This window comes from Gossypium hirsutum, chromosome D13, assembly GCF_007990345.1.
Source record: "Gossypium hirsutum isolate 1008001.06 chromosome D13, Gossypium_hirsutum_v2.1, whole genome shotgun sequence".
NCBI lineage: Eukaryota > Viridiplantae > Streptophyta > Magnoliopsida > Malvales > Malvaceae > Gossypium > Gossypium hirsutum.
This window is the reverse complement of record NC_053449.1, coordinates 40810597-40829825: the sequence shown is the minus strand read 5'-3', so window position 1 is coordinate 40829825 and position 19229 is coordinate 40810597. Positions and strand designations below refer to the sequence as shown.

Sequence of the window (19229 nt, the reverse complement as noted above, 5' to 3'; positions counted from 1 at the left end):
TTTATTACATTAAGGAAGGGTTTTTGAGGTTGATTTGATCGCTGCTGCTGACTTGTTGGAGAGTGGAGTTGATGAAAGGCTTCTCTTGCCTTTTCACCTCACCTTTTTATTATTATCACCATGTTTGGTTGGGTGTATTGGCATAGCCAATACACCCCTAATCGGTGGGTCCCGCTTAATCCCTCTCTAATACTTTGTTTGGTTCAGTGTATTGCTATTACAGGTCTAATACACTACTGATCTAATCCCCAAAATCTACCGTTTTCTAATCCCTTCCTTGAGCTCAGATTAGGTGCTGCTTCAATTTTGATCCCTGTTTAACCCTCCCGATTCATGCTTCTGTTTTACCCAAAATCCACGTTCTGTTTTCCTTCTACCTTTGGGCGATAGAAATCAGAGACAGAACAGGGTGAAAAAAGGGCTCATGTTATTGCCCTAACCTCAACCCCCGAAAAAACCAAATAAAAAACCAAACCAAAACTGAGAAACAAAAGACTTTGTCAAATGATGACGTGACCATCATCCATTCATCCCCCATTCCAGATCCCCACTACTTCATCACCCCTCCTAACTCATCGCTCAATTTCTTCTTCTTCTTCTTTTCAAATTTTTTACAAAATTCTCCCAATTTTACATCTGGGTTTTTGTTTTTGAAAGATGGGTATGGGTATCTATTATAATGGGGGAATCATGAATCAATTTTGAGATTCCGTGAGTGGTGGGAATTTGGGTTTTTTTTTCTCTGCTTAGTTTATATAAATTTTTTTAGAAGTGATAAATTGATCATCAATAAAGAAACAATAATTAATAGTTTAATACTAATAATTAAAAAAAAATGGGGAATGTGAATGGAAGAGAAGATGGGAATAATAGCCCATCAGGGATTGAAGAAGAAGAAACAAGGGCTAACAGTGCTCTTGAAGCTATGGCGGCACCTATGGGTCACTCACCTCCACACAGTCCCACATCAACACATTCTCCTCTCATGTTTACTCCTCAGGTACTCAATTACTTTTATTTTCTTACATTTTTCTGCTTGGGATTTTGATTTCGTGGAATATGATTTGATTTTCTTGCATGGGAACGCATAATATCAAGATAAAAGAATGATTATGAAAGTGAATTTTTAATTAGTAGTTCATTTGTTTATTGGTTCATAGCTACTAGCAAAACTGTTTTTCCCAATTAATGCGAAGTATCTGTAAATTTTCAATAAATATTGTGAGTTTCTATTTAAAACAATGTAAAGAAAAAAGAAAACTTATAAATGGATCAATGTGTTGTAAATTTAGAGGCTTCAAGATTTTCTTGTAAGTAATGAATCAAAGCTCTTACATTGTAGAATGAGTTTGATTTTGATTCATCATTTTCGCTTAAACTTGAGTATTAAACTTAGAGGTTTAAAAATTTTCATGTAAATAATGAATCAAAGCTCTTACATTGTAGCAGGAGTTTGTTTTTGATCTGTAATTTTCGCATAAACTCGAGTATTTAACTTAGTGGTTGGTGCCTGATTCAATGAAATTAAAGTTCGCACAATTTGCAAAAAATTATAGTTTAGAAACTATTTTGTATATAGAGTTTTCATTTTTAAGAATACATAGTTTAAATCTTCAGTTTTGGCTTTTTATGTTTCTTCAAAGATTCAATGAAATTGGAAAGTCACAAATGAAAATTGGAGACTATTATGTATTAGGGATTCAAGCCTAGTTTGTATTTAATTCCTTTGATAAATTCATGTTTTTTTTTTCGTGTTGCAATTTTGGTGGAAAGTCTTAGTGTGATCCCTTTGTTTATTGGTTAGTTATAATGCTTGTTTCATTTAACTTTTGCAAGACAAGGAATGTTCTTATTAGTCCCTCCAAATGCTTCATAGCCTTCCCACCATTTCTGCATGTAATAATCCCGCATTTCTTTGTCTCGGACTCCTTTATTCTGAGCTCCCCTTTCTATTTCTAAATCCAAAAACCCTTTTCTCCTTGTAATCCAAATCCTGCCCTAAATCTCTTTTAAGCCTAACCCCATACACGTTGCATGGCCAGATTTCTTGAATCTGTTATTTTATTAGATTTCTAGTTTCGGTCTGTTTCAGGATTTTTCTCGTTGTTCATGTGTTGTTGATTTCTCTGAAAAAGCCTACAATTTTGTCCACCGTGTCTTCTTTCAACACAGGTTCCAGTTGTTCCTTTACAAAGACCTGATGAGATGCACGGATCAAGCCCATCGTGGATGCAGTCTGCAATTGGATACGAAGATGGCTGCACCGAGAAGGGAATTCCAACAATGATTACATGGGGCTATGGTGGCAAAGAAGTAGCCGTTGAGGGATCATGGGATAATTGGAAGACAAGGTTCTCGATATTCACTACTTCCCTATGTTTTTTTTATATCGAAAGAAAAATAGTTAGCTCTTTATGAACTGCGACATTTAACATGTGTTTGCTATCTTAATCAGAATCCCTTTGCAGAGATGTGGAAAAGACTTCACTATTATGAAAGTGTTACCATCAGGTGTTTACCAGTATAGGTTCATTGTCGATGGACAATGGAGGTATGCCCCTGACTTGCCATGGGCTCAAGACGGCACAGGCAATGCTAACAACATTTTGGACTTGCAGGTAAATTTATTGTCTTTATCTTGGTATGGTATTCGTAGTTTTAGGATTTCCAACTATTTGTTTTCATTGAATACGAGAGCTTTCTGTAAATATATATCTGTTCCTGTCTTCCATTCTTCTGCTTAGGAATATTCAGCTCGGAATAAATTCATTCCTTGGTGGTATTTCCTATTGATGCATTGTAACACGTACTTGTTTATCAAGCTATCATTGTCGTTACGGTTAATGTTCATGCATTGCTAAGCATCAAAGCATTTTGTTCCTTGTGTGATCTAAAGTGTCGATTTCCACTTGGCTATAGCATCCGGTTTTCGTACTTTCTATTATATTTTGCTATATTCATTGTGAAAGTGGCAAACCGTAGATGCATGGGACTACTACTATGCATTCTTGCTTGTATTACCGTCTTTGGTCAAAGTACTTGAGAGGTCTCTGTATTACAAGGGCTATGGGCAAGCCAGGTCTTGTGGAGATATATGCCAAAGAAGACAGTTTCATCTTTACAGTTGAATCCACTGGTGCGATCAAAGCTTCTCAGTTGGTTCTTAATGCTATAGAAATCTTGAAACAGAAGCTGGATGCAGTTCGCCTGTCTGAGGATACTGTGGAAGCTGATGATCAGTTTGGTGAACTAGGTGCCCATATGCAAGGAGGATGATCTGCTTGTAATTAAGAACTAGCCATTGACATTTGTAGGTTTCAGAAAAGGCGTGTTTACATCTAACTAACTACCTTTTGTTTAAAACTCTTGAGATATTTTGGGTAGAACAGACTACTTGTTTTCCTCGATGAAAATTGTCAGCTATATGCCATCTGTTTTAAACTTAAAAGCCAGCAAAGCATGGACTGGCAAATCTTACTTGTTTTGAACCGATACAGTTGAAACTAAATTTTACTTAATTTATGTAAATCTTGGCGGTCCAAGAATTCTCTTATCAACTTAAACATGAAACAAGCCAAAATAATACAATGACACGTTTAATAATCGTCTTCCTTGGCACGTATGTTTGGAACTCGGATTGAGTGTTTATGCAGATTATAATTCTCAAGTTATATTTTGATTTTAGTAAATTCATATAAGAACATTTTATTATTAAGAATTTTATGAAATTATATATCATTATTAAATTATATTTAATATTAATTATTTTAAATTGTATAAATTCATATAAGAAAATTTATTATCAAGAATTTTATGAAATTATATATTATTATTAAATTATATGTAATAATAATTATTTTAAATTATACAAATTCATATAAGATAATTTATTAGTTATAATTATTTTAAAATTTATTAAATCATATATTTTAATTAAAATATATTTAATATTAATTATTTCAAATTATCTTTTATAGTATCATATATTATGATTTGAGTAAATTCATATAAGAATATTAATTATTAAGAATTTTATTAAATTATATATTTTAATTATAATATATTTAATAATAATTATGTTAATTTATATTTATAGTATCATATATTATGATTCGAGTAAATTCATATAAGAATATTGATTATTAAGAATTTTATTAAATTATATATTTTAATTAAAATATATTTAATAATAATTATGTTTAAATATGATTAAATTATTTATTATTGATAATAATAATATTATTAAAATTTAAATAACAATAACAATAATCATTTACCAAAACAAATTTATGCTAAGGGTATTCTAGTCATTTTAGTTTTTTCCATTATGCTATTACACCTCTATTCCATTCAACCAAACACAAGATTACTATTACGCCTCTATTCCATTACATTCAACCAAACAGTGGATTAGCTATTACACCTCTAATCCAATACACCTCTAATCCCAATACACCTCTAATCCAACACACCTCTAATCCAATACAGCAAACCAAACGCACCCTTAATATTTAATTTGTTTCTTTTCCTACTGCTGCATTGCTTCATGCCTTTGCCTCTACTCCAAAGTCCAACCTCACAACCCTATTTCTTTTAGTACAAGCAAGATGTTGAATCCCTCCTTGCCGGTGGCTTCTAGAACCCGAAGTAGGATGGAAGCCTACTGGTCCGAGGTCTGTCCTCCAAGCAAGCGGAGGAACAACAGGAAGGAGGTGGTGGTGCAGGACCCCAGCCCCATACCTACTAAGAAACACTCCGGTGAAACCCAATTCTTGTACGAAGCACCTAACATTGACATACACCGCTGTAAACAAGATTCCAGACACCCTGCTAATATTTCCAATCTTGATTATAATGATGAAGAAGAAGAAGAATATGATGATGATGATGATGATGACGACGAAGACGAAGACAATGATGATTCAATGGAGGGTTCTCATGAGGCTCTCCCCTCTCCAAGCGAAGAAGACAATGATGAATCCGAGGATTTGGATTACTGTGGGGAAGAAGAGGAGAAGGACGTCTTTTATATCAACGATTCTACATCTTCCGGTACCGAGTCTAAGCCTAAATCTAAGGGTAAAAAAGTGGGGGCGGCCTCGGCCTCCTCCAGGAAACTCCACCTTCTTACAGTAGAGGCGGATGCTATTTTGGAGAATGTAGACTCGGATTCAAATAAGGTAGTCGAAGTTGAATCTGAGAACAACTCTTTGCCTATCAAGTTCGGTTCTTGGGTTGAGAACACAGTTACTCCTAATAATGCAGATATTATTGATGATGAAATGGAGTCACTGTGGACTGAGATGCAGTTTTGTCTTGCGTCTGATGGGATTGCTTCAAAGCCTTCCTTGGTACTGTCAATTAATGTTTTACTTTATTATATTGCATTGCATGTCTACCAACCAATACTTACTAAGACTGCATTATTTATTTATTGTTTCATTAAATGATGCTTTGCATATGTGTAGCCCATTGTATCCACAGTTTCAAATGTAAACTAAAATCAAAGTTAAATCCCTTGCTTTTATCTTGAATGAGTTTGTTTTCCCTTTTAGTACATAGGAACATAAACATAGGACATGCGCATCTCCCTATAAATGCTATAAACTGAAGTGCAAAGAGGCCTCGAACTTGTTTAGAAAGGAATTAAATGTAAAATATATCGGTTGTTTCTAACATCATTTAGGAACAGTTAACTTTTTTTTTTTATCAGTATAAGAAAGAGCTATCTGCATAGGAACTCCTTAAAGTGAAAATTAGCATTTTCATGTGAATTCAAGGTGTCAACATTTAGATGATTGAACTTAAACTTATATTGTTCATACTAATGAGCAGGTGGAAATTGAGGATGCCGCTAATGTTTTTGAGGTTAAACAGGACAGAGCAGCCCTATGTCGTCAAGGGGATCATTATCTTGTGCTAGATGAAGAAATTGGAATAAAATGCAAATTTTGCTCCTTTCTGCAACTGGAAATCAAATACGTTGCTTCACCTTTTGTAAGTTTTATATGAACCTCTATGTTTCATGTCTAATAATCTATCATTTTGAAAATGGATTTAGATGTAAACAGTTCCGATGAGAATTATTGTCATAGACAAGTTAAATGGCTCGAATAATAGGCTAATGTCAAGGAGCCTAATATGTATACTGCAGCACTTGAGTAAATGGATCTTACTGAGCTTCAGATATTTGATTCTTATAATCTTGTTTTGCTTGTTGCAGATGAAACATCCTTATGGAAAATTTAGGAGCCAATATTCTGGCATTGTGGACTCCTCTATGTTTGATGGTCTTCAAGATGTAGACCCTAACATTGATATGCCTGGTTGTGATTCCTCTGCCAATGTCGAAGGAACAGTATGGGAAATCATTCCAAACATAAAGGAAAAACTTTACCCCCATCAGCGTGAAGGTTTTGAATTCATTTGGAATAATATAGCAGGGGGAATATATCGTGATAAGTCTAAAAACTCGTCCAGTGAAGGTGGAGGATGCATTATATCACATGCTCCAGGGACAGGGAAGAGTCTACTGACTATTGTCTTTCTTCAGACATACTTAAAAGAGAATCCAAGTTGCAGGCCGGTGATTGTTGCTCCATGTAGTATGTTACTGACATGGGAAGCAGAGTTAAGTAAGTGGAAGGTTGATATTCCCTTTCACAATATGAACAGTCCGGATTTTTGTGGAATGGGAAAAACAAATGGAGTTGCTCTTTATGAGAAACTTAAAGTTGGTGTCCCGGATGCAGATAGACTTGTTAGGCCTTTGGTGAAACTGCTTTCCTGGAAATACGATGGAGGCATTTTGGTGATCAGTTACAACCTTTTCACTCAACTTGCTGGAAAAGAGACAAAGAGGAAACAAAAATGTAAAAATCTACATAAGCAAGTCAGCAAAATCCTTCTCGACCTTCCTGGCCTTCTAATCCTTGATGAAGGACACATACCTAGAAATGCTGCTACTCTTTTGTGGAAGGCTTTGTCTGGAATTAAAACCAATCGCCGTATCATTCTTTCTGGAACTCCTTTCCAGAATAATTTTGATGAGCTCTTCAACACACTCTGCTTAGTGAGACCCACATTTGCTGAAGGAATCCGGTATTCTAATCGATACAAGCATAATAGTAGGCGTGGGTGCAAAGGAAACGAAGCAAAGCGAAACTTTACCTCTTGGATTGGTTCCATTAGAAATGAAATCGGGGGACTGAGGGAGGTTAGAGCTGTGATTAAGCCTTTTGTTCACGTGTATAAAGGCACAATTCTACAGACTGCACTTCCCGGTTTGAGGCACACTCTAGTTGTATTACGGCCCACTGAACTGCAGAAGAAAATCCTGGAGCGCGTTGAAGAAATCCTGAAGCATGTACAAGAAATCCTGGAGCGTGTTAAGGAAGCAAAGAATCTGTTCAAGAGAAAAAGAGAGAAAGAAAAAAAGAATGCACTTGATTTTGATCGTTATGTGTCCATGATCTCAATCCATCCCTCATTGTTGAAGCAGCTGTTGAAGCAGCTTCCAGACCAGAAGGATATTAATGAAGTTGTAAGCTCCATTGTTAGCAATGAAGAGATAGAAAGGATAAGACTGAAACCTGAGGAAGGAGTGAAAACAAGATTCCTCATGAATCTGCTTAAGCTTAGTGAAGCTCTGGAGGAAAGGGTTATAGTTTTTAGTCAATATCTTGGACCTTTACGGTTAATAATGGAGCAGCTTGAGTATCATTTAAAATGGAAGGAAGGGGAGGAGATATTGTTCATGCACGGGAAATGTGATATAAAACAGCGTCAATGCTCCATTAATGTGTTTAATGATCCAGAGAGCAAAGCAAGGGTGTTGCTTGCATCAATAAAGGCTTGCTCTGAAGGTATAAATCTTATCGGAGGTTCAAGGGTGGTGTTGCTTGATATGACGTGGAACCCATCCGTGGAAAGACAAGCTATATGCCGCGCATATAGGTTAGGCCAGAAAAAGGTTGTATACGTTTACCGACTTATCTCATCCGTGATTGAGGGGCACAAATTTAATCGACAAGCTGGCAAGGATCGGGTATCTGAGTTATTGTTCTCTTCTGATGAGCATCAGGAGCAAGTCTGTGATATTGTAGAGGATAAAGTTTTGGAAGAGATGCTGCAGCATGGAACAATCAAGTCAATGTTTGAAAAGATCATTAATGAGCCCAAAGATTCTGAGTTCATTGAAGCTTTTGAGGATCAAGAAAAGGTATCTGTCCCCTCGTAGTAGATATGTTCATTCTGTTTGCTGACATTTGGATTCCTTACTAGCGTAGTATGTTGGTGTGGGTGTTTAATTTTTGAGATATCTTACAAGCCACTGCGTATTCCTTGTTTGGGGAAAAGATTGATGAATGTGAGGAACATGTTTGGTGATGGTGGTGTTATGGAGAGCTTCCCCAACTTTTTCCTTTCCTTTCCCTCTACAGCAAACACAAAACATGTTTTGTTTAGTCTTTTTTTGTGCACCAATGTTTATACGTTTTCCTTTCCCCACACTTTACCATTTATTGCCACATTCCCTAGTATATATCAAAACCGTTGTGTGGGAGAAATTTTGCGTCTTTTTCTCTAATTATATTTAATAAAGTGTAGCTTTTAAAAAAATTAAAAGATGCTAATTTTATTATCATTATTTTATTAGTTAAAGGAGTTTATACAAGTATTTATTATTTAAGTTTTTGCTGGGTGAAAGAATTCTATGATATCTTTGGGGAGTGATTAGAGTAGTAAATTAGCTTTTCGAACTTAAAATAGTATGAATGAGAGAATTATCTACTTGTTTATTGATCACCCTTACTTGAGCTAACTCAGCTAACAACTAACTAAACTGTTACAACTAATCATTGCTTAATATAATCTGACTATATGATTCCATCTTCTACAATAATGAATTGTATAAGATGTAAAGGATGATAACTTATAAGTGATGTATGTATCCATGGAGATGTATGTGCAGTTTATGAAGGGGTTTCCAACCTCCATTGATGGAGATTGGTATCTACAAGATTCGGAATAAATGTTAGTATTGATCGTGTGAATAATTATGAAGGTACTTGGATATGCGTAGCTCGAATTTCTAACATTAACTTTATATACAACTTATTTACAAACTTGGTTTGTATTAAAATTCATTTTGAGACATTTCAAGTTTTGATTTTTTTTGACATATTATTAAATATTACGATATACACATAATATTTACATCAATTAAAATGACCAATATGAAACGATAAAGAAAAGTATTTTCGAGTTAAGACTGAAAAAGCTTGGACGGACCACATCTATTTACAACATTTGCTAGCATGGACCACCTCCATTTACAACATATGAAAGAAACCCCAGCAATCTCAGTCATCGTCGACTACAACTCCAACGCTGATTTTTCAAGTTATTGGATAGACTGTAGGGGCTGGGTTTTTGTGAATATTGTAAAATTACCCACAGTAATATTCTTGTTTTTAGTACCCATAGTAATATAGATCAGGGTTTTGGTATTAAATTTGGTGTTCAAATATCAACTTCTTTTGAGTATCATTATTAAACGACAGAGACTACTCAACTATTACGGTATTAAAATTATAATTTGATCGATCGATTTTCTTGTAATTAATACTGTTTGATAAATTAAAAATTTATATATATAAATACTGCTAATTTTTATAGGTATTAAATTTATATTAAAAAATTATTTGATAAATTAGTAAATATAAGTACGGAATGTAATTATGTTATTTGACAAAAGTAAATATTTATTTTAAAATATTATTTATTTTTAAAATTTAATCTTATTAATATAATATTTTAGATAATTTTAGATAAAATATACATATTTAATTTGAATATCTTATTTTTTATATTATTTTTTACCTTAAGTGATAAGTGACAACTTACTTATTTATCTCATTGAACATATTTTTATTGAAAATTTTATATTAAATAAAAATTTAAAATGATTATCAAATATATTTAAAATATTAAATGCTGAAATTTTTATTTTTAAAGAAATGAAATATTGCAATGGTTTATTCTTTACCAAAAATGCTGAGCGAGATATGCCATGTGGATTTTTCTTAAAAAAATTCACCTAGTCTTTTCTATTTTAAAATTTATTAATTGAAAAAAAATAAAAAATTAATCCATCTAACAAAATAAAAGAAAGATAAGAAGAGAATCTATTCAAAAACATTTATATTACAATGATTTTAAAAAATTAATTTTTAGGCATCCAAAAATAACATGTTACATCACCTTTTTTAGAGAGCATAAATCATATATATATAACAGAAGGAACACAAGAAAATATGGAAACTTAGTTTTGGGTTTTGGCTTGAGCTTCAAAATATTTTCTATTTTAATTATATTAAAAGTCGGTTTAATTTTTAAATTAAATTTTAAATATGGTTAAGTGAGTCCCATTTTTAATATATATATTTTTATATTTAATGTGGGTCCTTGTGGTGGAATCTCTTTTTATTTTGTTTCTTTCTTCATTTCTCCATTTATTATTATTACTACTCCATAGCCGAATATCTCTTGTTTAATCAAGATCTCCGTTGAGTCCATCTCATTTTGATCTAATTTCGATGAAGCATAAGTAACTACTCGCACGTGTGAATGTTAAAACAAATAATTTTAGAAAATTATTTTCTTGAAGAGCGGTTTTAACTGCAATCATACAAATCAGTTGTAATATTTATAGTGTTCGATGGAACATCGAAGTATTCCAAGGGGTCGAACCCAAAGGAGATGACGATTGAGTAATAAATAGCGTACGCTCTAGAGTCTAAACGGCTACTGGTACGATTTTATAGTACGACAAATCATAACAAGAAAATGTTGTAAGAAAATTAAATACGCTACTCTAGGGGACAAATTGTAAATAGTACAAGACTACGAAATTAACCCATAAATGACTAACGATGGTCGGTTGACTTTGATGTGGTTCGCCGATCTTCGAATAAAAGACTTAAATTATTTAAATTACTAAAGTGGCTCAATTTTCTCTTGATCTTAAATTACTATTAAAGTACAGGGACTGAAAGTTCAAATAAACCTAGGTTATAATGATAACTAACTATAAGAACACTAAAAACAAGAAGAAAGTGTAATAAAATGAACTCTAAAACTAAGAAAGGAGAAGAGAAAATATAAGCCTTAGAAAAAATTGCAAAAAACTAAGAGAAAACCTAGAGAAACTAAGGCTAAAACTAAGTTAATGTATGTATCCTCTCTCCTCAATCAAAATTGGCTATTTTAGGCTGATGTCTGATGAATTTTTGTTGCCAAAATTTCTCTTACATAGGCCTTGTATGTTTGGTGCGTCGAGTGGATAAAGACCACCCTTTTTGTTCAATTTTGTCCCTTCACGATATCGGTATCATGATACCTAAGAAGAGGATATCACGATACCCCAGTCAGTTTCAAACTTGGGGGTCTTCTTGGAGGGTGGATATCTCGATACCACTAAAGGGTGGTCTCCAATCTTCAAGTCTATTGGAGGTATTGCGATTCCAAGGTTTGGATATCGCGATACCCTCTCTTTTGGTGTCGTTTTAGCTTGTTTTCAACCTCTAACACGTCCCTACACCACTCAACCACATGTTAGGGCCCCCAATAACACTATTGGCCAGATTGAGTCTCAAAATGAGTAAAAACAAGGCATTTACACTTATTAACTTAAAATCTAAAACGACAAAAAAAGACGCTACTTTGCTTGAGAATAAGCCTCTTAAGTATATCGAGAAAACCTAATTTGTCATATCAAATTAGGACAGATCAGAAAGTTATTTTCCAATTTGATCCAATTTCGAAATCTTTTTCTCTACTCTAATTGAATCTAATATAGGGTGTTATTTTGTGTTCTATGTTAAAGGTTCAGATTTAATCCACCTGAACCTTCATTAACGATTGAAACTATCGCGCATCTATTCCGAATTAGTAAAAAGAGTAAGTATCCTTGTAAATCAAGATCTAATTATTGGGTGTCTTTCTGCTTTGGCCAAATCTCGGTTGATGCTTATGACTGAATCTTATATGTGTTATTTTGTGTACGCTTAGTCGTGAATGATACTGTGACACCTTATACCCGACCCAGTTGTTGGATCTAAATATAAAATGTCACATTTCATTGCTGAAGCAACTCACTTTTCCATTTTTCTGAAAAAGAAACGTAGTGGTAAAATTATTTTATAAAAATTTCAACAGCATTTCTGCCTATTTTACATAAAACTCTCTGCAAAATTTAAATTTTCACAAAATATCTATATTCAAATTATCTCCCAAATCAATTCCTAGCACTACGATTTCTCAAACATATCAATAAACTAGATTTCTATGCTTTACTATTTTTATCAAAATATTAGTTATAAAATACTAGCTAAGAAAGCATAATGAAAATATTTAAATTCAGTTTACGACATAATATTATATATTTATAATCCTAGGTACATGCCATTTACATCAACTATAAAGTAAACTCTTCACCAGCATTATTTGAGCTGCACTTTGATTCTTCGGATGCTGCTAGAACGATCTAACGAATCTAACTACCTGCGCACAGAAAAATAGACAAACCGTACGCTGAGCAATTTTTATACTCAGTGGTGCTAATATCATATAAATCATTACATAAGTATTAGACACAAATTAATTGATAGAAATAAACTAAAACATGATTATAAATATCATTAATAACATCACAATAAAAGAAATTTCTAATATTAATAAACTTTAATATTTTGATATTGACAATTTGAATAAAGAAAATAAGCTTTTTAATTAAATTCAAAATCGCGTAATTAATTTAATTTGCACAATATGGAAATTCAAATAAATTCAAGTTTTGTTTTTGCTTTTCTTTCAATTTAGACCCTGAACTAAAGTTTAGACTCATAACCAAATACACGAATCCGCTACCCCGAGCTGTTTGACAATGATGGCTATCAAAGTAGCCCACAACCCTCTAGGAATTGAGACTGCCCATGACCTTCTGGGAATTAGGGCTAACAATAATAACAACTGACTGACTTGACCTTTTCTCCCTCAACCCTCTGGGAATTAGGGAGATCTAAATTCTATGACATAAAGACTCTATGACATGCCAACTATATCTGATTTAGTCTAACTTAGTGAAACGAGGTAAAAATCAAATTTCATGATCCATTTCAATTCTATTTTCATATAATTCAGATTTCAATTCTGTTTCATATTCAAAACACATATCGTCTAATGTAAAATAGGCTTCCAATTTGAAACATATTAAATATTTTCTTGCTCAATATCTAAAATCATAATACTCAAATCCAAATCATAATAATGAATTCGCTAATTTAGTCCTATGAAAAACATAGTATTCATCTCGAAACATAATTTTATAAATATTAACTAATTTATTCAAGCTCATCCAAAACTCATAAAAATAAAATAAAATAAATATAACTAGTCATATTAAATTAAATATTCTAAAGCTTAATGTAATGAAAATAAGATATTACCACAAACCAAAGTTTTAATCGCTTTACTCCTTTTCTTACCTTTCTCCTTCAAGATCTTCGCTTTGTTTTTAGCTACAATAGGAGCAATTCATTACGAAACAACATCATTTATCCATTCTAAAACTAAAACTAATAAAAATAAACTTCAATATGCATGATTATTCATATTGACAACTTAATTTTTCTAGTCCGAAATTCGCATTTCTTTAGGCTTGATTATCCGTTTTCAATTTCGTATTCACCAGAGTACTCACTGCTTCATAAGCTATCATTTAGTACCAATATTACACAAAGTGGCCAATGTTCTCTACTTCCCCTTTAACATGGCCAAACATACCAAATAAACTTTTCATTTATTTTTGTTTCTTTTTCACACTTCTAACAAGCTAGAACTCATCTTCTAATAATTTTCTATCCAAAAATATATCTATTTCACTTAAGTTTTCTAAGCTTATATCAATGTCCTTTAATGACAACTTCCAAAATACTTGATAAAATAAAAAACTATTGATATATATATATGTAAAGCAAGCTTCAAAGATTCAAAATCTATAAAAAAAAATTGAAGAAAAACCATACCTTAAGCTTGAAATTGAAATTGAAGGAAAATGATGAAATGGGTTTTTTTCAATCTTTCGTGAGAAAGATGAGAAACAACTCGTGAGAAAGATAAGAAAGAACTTATCTTTCCCTCTTTTTATTATAAATATTATAATATTTAATAAATTACTATTATTTTAAATAAAATGTTAAATAATAATTATTTAATGAAAATATTATTTAAAGACATCATGAAACTTTTGATTTTTTAAGCAATGAAAAAATTACCATTAAGTCCTTTCCATCAAAATAAAATAGGATAATTGCACTTTAGTCTCTATACTTTTCTAACTTATTCAATTTAATCCCTAAACTCGATACCGAATTTTTAACTTAACCACATACTCCTACTAATAATCCTCTATGTTTTCATATATGACGGTTTTATCTAAAAACGATCACAATTTCTTATACTACTATTTATTTATAGATCACTTATTCAAGGACTTCTACCATAAATATTCTTCTTCTCTTTGTTTTTTTTAGAGTTGGGATGTTACAGGTTCAGATTTGTAGCGAGTGAGAGTTGCGGTTTAGATTTAGTACGATTTAAACGTTCAATAAAGGTGTCTGTCTTAACTAAGTATATATGTGTCTTTGATGATATTTGAGTGATTATATATATTAATTGTAACCAACCGATGTCATGAATTCCTTTGGAGTGATAATGGATCGAGATCTGTACCCTTTGTTAGGGTTAACCGTATGTAAGTGTCCCTAACTAAAGTTTACTATTTTGGTCGAAATTGTGTATACTGCAATTATATGTTTTGTGTTGTTTCGCATGTGTTGTGATGCTAAAACATGCATATTGATATTGAAAATCTGATTACATGCTAATACATGTCTATTGTTACTGTTATTACTGATAGCATGATAAAAATGCTCACAAATACTGATATACTGAAGCATGATAAATAATGTCCTCTGTTTCTATTAAATCTGATTGCATGTTAAAAACATGCTTACTGTACTGAATCTGCTATTGACACTATATGCCATATTGCATTGCATTGAGGTTGAGTCGATTATGAAAGGAGGAAGTTTTGGCTGTTTATCTACATATCTGATGGTTTATCCACATATTTCTTGTAGTTATATGCACTACTAGTGGCTTGTCTACATATTTCTGACAGTTTATCTGCAAATATTGGTGGCTTGTCCACAACATGATGTGTAGGGATGGATGAGTTCCGAAGAACTCTTACTGTGGTGTATAGCCGTGTTGGGTAGGATTTTTCTCTATAATTCAAAACTACATAGTCATACATGATCATATACATGTATTTTAAAAATTTTGATTCTACCTGTTATGATATTTTGTATTTTAGTTTCCTGATGTGATATATATATTTTTATGTACCATTTTGATTACTTGAGTTATGATTCACACTAAGCTTCTTAAGCTCACTCCTTAGTTTACTGTCTTTTCAGATAACCAGTGAGGTTAGGATTCAAACTCGGCAATCGAAAGAGTATCTCGGATAATTTTTAATAAACATATTTTTGAACTTAATATTTATACTTTTTGTTATTTGGGATTGACTATGGCATGAGACTTTAATTTGTGTTTATTTTGGCAAGCATGACATTTAAGTTTTAAACGGTCTAAACTTCGAAATTGATTTAATTATACAAACAACTTGGTTTTTAATTAAAAATCTATCAAATATCACTTTTTCGGTACAATATGAAAAATGAGTTTTGAAAAGTAAATAAGTTAGAAATCAACTAAGTTTTCAAAAATAATCAACCTTTGCAAAGTATATTTATTTAAATTAATTGTTTTATGTTTGAAACTCGTACGTTTTTGTAAAACTAAGAGATTCACACGATTCTATATAGAAAGATAAACAAATGGTTCTAAAAACGCGTTTTGAAATCTAATAGTTTTACTAGGCCATTTTGGTTGTCAATGTAACTTTCAGAACTTGGTCATAACGTCTAGGTCGGGTTTGGGAGGTTATATAACCTGAAAGGGTATTTAGGTACAAGCTAAAGGTTCTTTAAATAAAGAGGGGAAGTGAGTTCCAAGCATTGAAACTGTATTTGTCACAATAGGAAATCGTCCATCGGCTTACGTGTCCCTATACCTCTGAGCAAAATGGCTGGTTGAACGGAAGCATCGATAGATTGCTACTTCTGGTCTTTCTATGCTTGCATATGCCTCCATACCATTGACATACTAGTATGAAACTTTCAGCAGTGTTGTATATATGATAAACAAGTTACCTTCCCTTCTTTTAGGAGTCATCTCTCCCTATAAAAAATTGTTTTATATAAAACCGAACTACTATTTTCTTTGAGTTTTTGGTTGTTTGTGTTTTCCTAATCTTCGCCCTTATCATGTTAACAAACTCTAGTTTCGATCCACACCCTGCACATTTCTTGGTTACTCTCTAGTTCACAAAGGGTATAGGTATCATTATCATTCGAGTAAAATATACATCTCTTGTCATGTTACCTTTTATGAAAATGTGTTTCCATTTCAAACTAAGTCAATTACTTCAAATGTCTCCCGTCAGTTGGTGGGTAACTAGTTGAAGAACAAGGTGGCAATATTTCTAGTGATTTAATTTTTTAAACACCTTTGATAACCCATAATAAAAATAAAATGATAGAATTTTTTCAATGAAAAAGTATAGAAAATGATAATTGGATAATGAGCTGGGAAAAATACTAATAAAAGCCAATTTTTTTAAATTTACTGAAATGGGCCCGGTAAATAATTAATTACCGGAATGGCCCAATTCCCCGAAAGCGCGTCCACATCAGCGCGATGTTAGGGGACGTGGCAGGAAAATGCTTCCTCAAGGAAGCGCTTTGTCGACGTGGACAAAAAGTGCGCCCTCAAGGACGCGTTTTCCTGCCACGTCAGTGCTCCCTTGGGGATGTGTTTTGTCTGCGCGTGAATAGTAGCAACGGCTACTTTTTTTGACCGTTGGTGACCCCCAACGGTAAAAAAAACTATAAAACCCCCTTCATTTTTTTTAACAACTAAATCCTTTCTCTCAATCTCTCTAATATTCTCTCAAATTCCTTTCAAATTCCTATTTAAAAAAACTTTAATTTTTTAATTATTTTTAAAAAAGTTTTAAATTTTATTTTTTTGAATTTTTTTTAAATCGTAAAAATTTGATCGTGTTAGCAATGGCCGGAGAATTAATTCGTTTTGATGACAAGCACATATCCGTCGAACAAATAAAAATGGTAAGTGTTAAATTTAATTTTTAAATATTATTTAAGATATTGTTTATTTATGCAATTTTAAATAATTATTATTTTATTATTTGTTATAAAAGTCTGTAGATCGGATATTGCAATGCTATATCCGTAATATGCATGGTCCTCCATCACCGTTGGTAGAGAATTACTTGCGGGAAGCGAGTTTTTGGCACGTGGCGATGGTAGGCCAGGGATGCAAGTTGGACTCGAAACTCATCAGTTCGTTGATTGAGAGGTGGAGACCCAAGACGCACACATTCCATTTTCCATGTGGAGAGTGTACTATCAGTTTGGAAGATGTCAATTTGCAATTGGGATTGCCGGTGGGCGGGTACGCAGTCACCGGGTCTGTTCAATCTGGTGATTGGGTAGCGGTATGCTACGAGCTTTTGGGTGCTATTCCAGAGAATATTAACGGAGTTCAGATCTAGATGGGTTGGTTACGAGACATATTCCCGGAGCCGGATGATGATTCTACCGAACTAGAAAGAATCCGATATGCTCGGGCGTACATTCTTCAGATAATTAGAGTTTAGCTGATGCCAGACTTGTCACGGAACCTTGTACATCTAAGATGGCTGCTGAAACTCGTTGATTTTAGAGCAACTGGTGAATTTAGTTGGGGGTCTACCGTTTTGGCCACATTGTACCAGGAGATGTGCGGGGCAACGCGACCGAATAAAGCGAAAATCGGAGGTTGCCTGTCACTACTGCAGTCATGGGCATGGTTTCGCTTTTCATTTTACGTCCTCGAGTGGACCACCCATATACATTCTCACTCATAACGAGGTAAATTTTATATTAGATTTTACAATTATTACGTAGATTTAAAATATAATAGTATGCTAAAAATTTATTTAATTAGGTGGAACCATTCGACAAGTTATGCTCGATTACCTACCTCTCTTGAAGATATACGGCTTCTATTAGACCAACAGTCGGAAGCACAAGTAAATATTAAATAAAATAGATATTTCCATCACGAGCTAGTCGATTGGTATTTAGTATTTAGTATTTAGTATTATGTATTATGTATATAATTAATATTTCCATCATGTTCATATAGTTTCAATGGACACCATACGAGGATCCGACAATTCGAGTAGTAATTCCGGATGAGTACTTCCAAAATCCAAACGCTTGGCATGTGAAAGTTGCATTGGTCAACTATGCGACCGTGGAGATGCACCAGTCGGACAGAGTATTACGGCAATTTAGATTCTGACAATCGATTCCCGTGGCACTTGAGGTGTTGGATGATCATTACAAAATCGACCTATGGTAATTGCATACGGATTGGCCGAGATTTTGGTCATACTACATCTAAATTTAAAAAGATCGATATGATTATATACCTACTCAGGAACCGATCATCGTTCCAGAGTTAGGGTGCGTGTTGGAATACATGCCATTGTTTAGGATCCATGGCCAGTCGTATTTACTGTCGGCAGAGGAGAGGCAGCGACAATTGCGTGTCCAAAGAGAACAACGTGGCCCTTTAAATCCAAGAAGAAGGGACGACGACGTAGGTTTATCAACGAGGCCTAGACAATCACCCGGCCCATCATCAGCACCCATACAATCACCAGGCCCAGCAACAACACCGGTACAGTCACCCGACCCAGTAGTTCAACTGACGATACCCATGGCACAGCCTTTTCAGATGATGCCAATTGAGTATCCTAGCCCTTTTATGTATCCTAACCCTTATATGTTTCCTTTTTCTAGTCCTATGGCAGGTTGGAGTCCATGGCCCGATTTATCTCTATTTTTGATTACGTCGAGTGGACCGCAGATGTATAGGCCAGTATCGCACGAGGGATCGCAATAGGGGCCGTCGGGGAGCTCTTTTTTTTACCAACCCCTATCACCGTATGGGTTTCAAACAGCTTCGCC

The 19229-nt window shown here is 33.5% G+C and overlaps 2 protein-coding genes across 2 annotated transcripts; both read left to right on the top strand.

Annotated features, from left to right (window-relative positions):
* The first annotated feature begins 428 nt into the window (after positions 1–428).
* On the top strand, positions 429–3488 carry LOC121225413 (SNF1-related protein kinase regulatory subunit beta-2). The gene is made up of 3 exons (XM_041109721.1): positions 429–1000; positions 2173–2351; positions 2456–3488. Exons 1-3 carry the CDS (start codon positions 836–838, stop codon positions 2742–2744), a joined length of 633 nt encoding a protein of 210 aa, XP_040965655.1. The 5' UTR covers positions 429–835; the 3' UTR covers positions 2745–3488.
* Positions 3489–4617: 1129 nt separating this feature from the next.
* On the top strand, positions 4618–8388 carry LOC107919284 (SNF2 domain-containing protein CLASSY 3). Its single transcript, XM_041109720.1, has 3 exons — positions 4618–5351; positions 5836–5997; positions 6224–8388. Exons 1-3 carry the CDS (start codon positions 4653–4655, stop codon positions 8237–8239), a joined length of 2877 nt encoding a protein of 958 aa, XP_040965654.1. The 5' UTR covers positions 4618–4652; the 3' UTR covers positions 8240–8388.
* Positions 8389–19229: the final 10841 nt, after the last annotated feature.

What these genes read in the sequence shown, in the direction of transcription:
- LOC107919284 (XM_041109720.1), top strand. Translation starts at nt 4,653, where the DNA reads ATGGAAGCCTACTGGTCCGAGGTCTGTCCTCCAAGCAAGCGGAGGAAC. An exon ending in TTGCTTCAAAGCCTTCCTTG is followed by an intron (nt 5,352 to 5,835) that starts GTACTGTCAATT and finishes ACTAATGAGCAG; the next exon opens with GTGGAAATTGAGGATGCCGC. An exon ending in AATACGTTGCTTCACCTTTT is followed by an intron (nt 5,998 to 6,223) that starts GTAAGTTTTATA and finishes TGCTTGTTGCAG; the next exon opens with ATGAAACATCCTTATGGAAA.
- LOC121225413 (XM_041109721.1), top strand. Translation starts at nt 836, where the DNA reads ATGGGGAATGTGAATGGAAGAGAAGATGGGAATAATAGCCCATCAGGG. An exon ending in CTCTCATGTTTACTCCTCAG is followed by an intron (nt 1,001 to 2,172) that starts GTACTCAATTAC and finishes CTTTCAACACAG; the next exon opens with GTTCCAGTTGTTCCTTTACA. An exon ending in TGGGATAATTGGAAGACAAG is followed by an intron (nt 2,352 to 2,455) that starts GTTCTCGATATT and finishes TATCTTAATCAG; the next exon opens with AATCCCTTTGCAGAGATGTG.